Source organism: Fulmarus glacialis, unplaced genomic scaffold (genome assembly GCF_000690835.1).
Source record: "Fulmarus glacialis isolate BGI_N327 unplaced genomic scaffold, ASM69083v1 scaffold23214, whole genome shotgun sequence".
Classification (NCBI taxonomy): domain Eukaryota; kingdom Metazoa; phylum Chordata; class Aves; order Procellariiformes; family Procellariidae; genus Fulmarus; species Fulmarus glacialis.
Genome location: NW_009207728.1, coordinates 1 through 712, shown reverse-complemented (window position 1 = coordinate 712; position 712 = coordinate 1). Strand labels below are relative to the sequence as shown.

At 60.5% G+C, this 712-nt stretch overlaps 1 protein-coding gene across 1 annotated transcript in view; it reads left to right on the top strand.

The window, feature by feature from the left end:
- The window catches only part of ARHGEF17 (Rho guanine nucleotide exchange factor (GEF) 17), a gene marked incomplete at its 3' end in the record, with an annotated part of 6,915 nt that extends 6,660 nt beyond the window's left edge, over positions 1–255 (top strand). The window contains exon 15 of the mRNA XM_009576246.1: positions 188–255. Within this exon, the coding sequence (XP_009574541.1) occupies positions 188–255 (68 nt within the window). The remainder of the gene's footprint in view (positions 1–187) is intronic.
- Between the last annotated feature and the right edge of the window lie 457 nt (positions 256–712).

Sequence of the window (712 nt, the reverse complement as noted above, 5' to 3'; positions counted from 1 at the left end):
GTCTACCAGTCCTCGGACAACATCCGTAACAGGAAGAACAGCATGAAGATGCAACATGCTGCTGCCGTCATGTGCATCTTGTAAGTGGGGAAGAAGATTTTTGGCTCCGGGATGTCCACAGTGAGGACGTTTGGGGTGGCTGAGTGGGGCTCTGTGACTGGTTGTCCAAGGTTTTTTCTCCCCACAGGTACCTGGATAACCAGGTTTTCGTGTCGTTGGCCAACGGGGAGCTTGTCGCGTACCAGCGGGAGGCAGGTGAGGCCGGATTGGGGCCACCGAAGGGCGCTGGGGGGGTTAAATGCAGCCCCAAAGCGGTGGCTGTTGGGTGGGTGCTTGGGCAGCCCCCCAGGGAGGGATGCTCGGGCTTCCCTGCCTCTGCGGGAAGGGAAGGGACATCCCTCAAGCGATGCTGAAGACCCCAAAATCAGAGCCAGGTGGAGGCGTGCATCCTCCTCCTGGTCCCTGCCTGCTGCTGGCATCCCCTGGGGACATCAGCTCATGTCCCCTCTAACGGGGGACCTGGAGATGGGCATCTCCAGCCATCGCACCCCATCGGCCGGGTCAAGATGGGTTTTTTTGGGGGGATGCTTTAACTATCCACCCCACTCCTACCACCCTCACAGGCCGCTTCTGGGACCCCCAAAACTCCAAGTCCTTGTCCCTGGGCTCACCGGGGAGCCCCATCACCAAGATGGTGGCGGTGGCGGGGAAG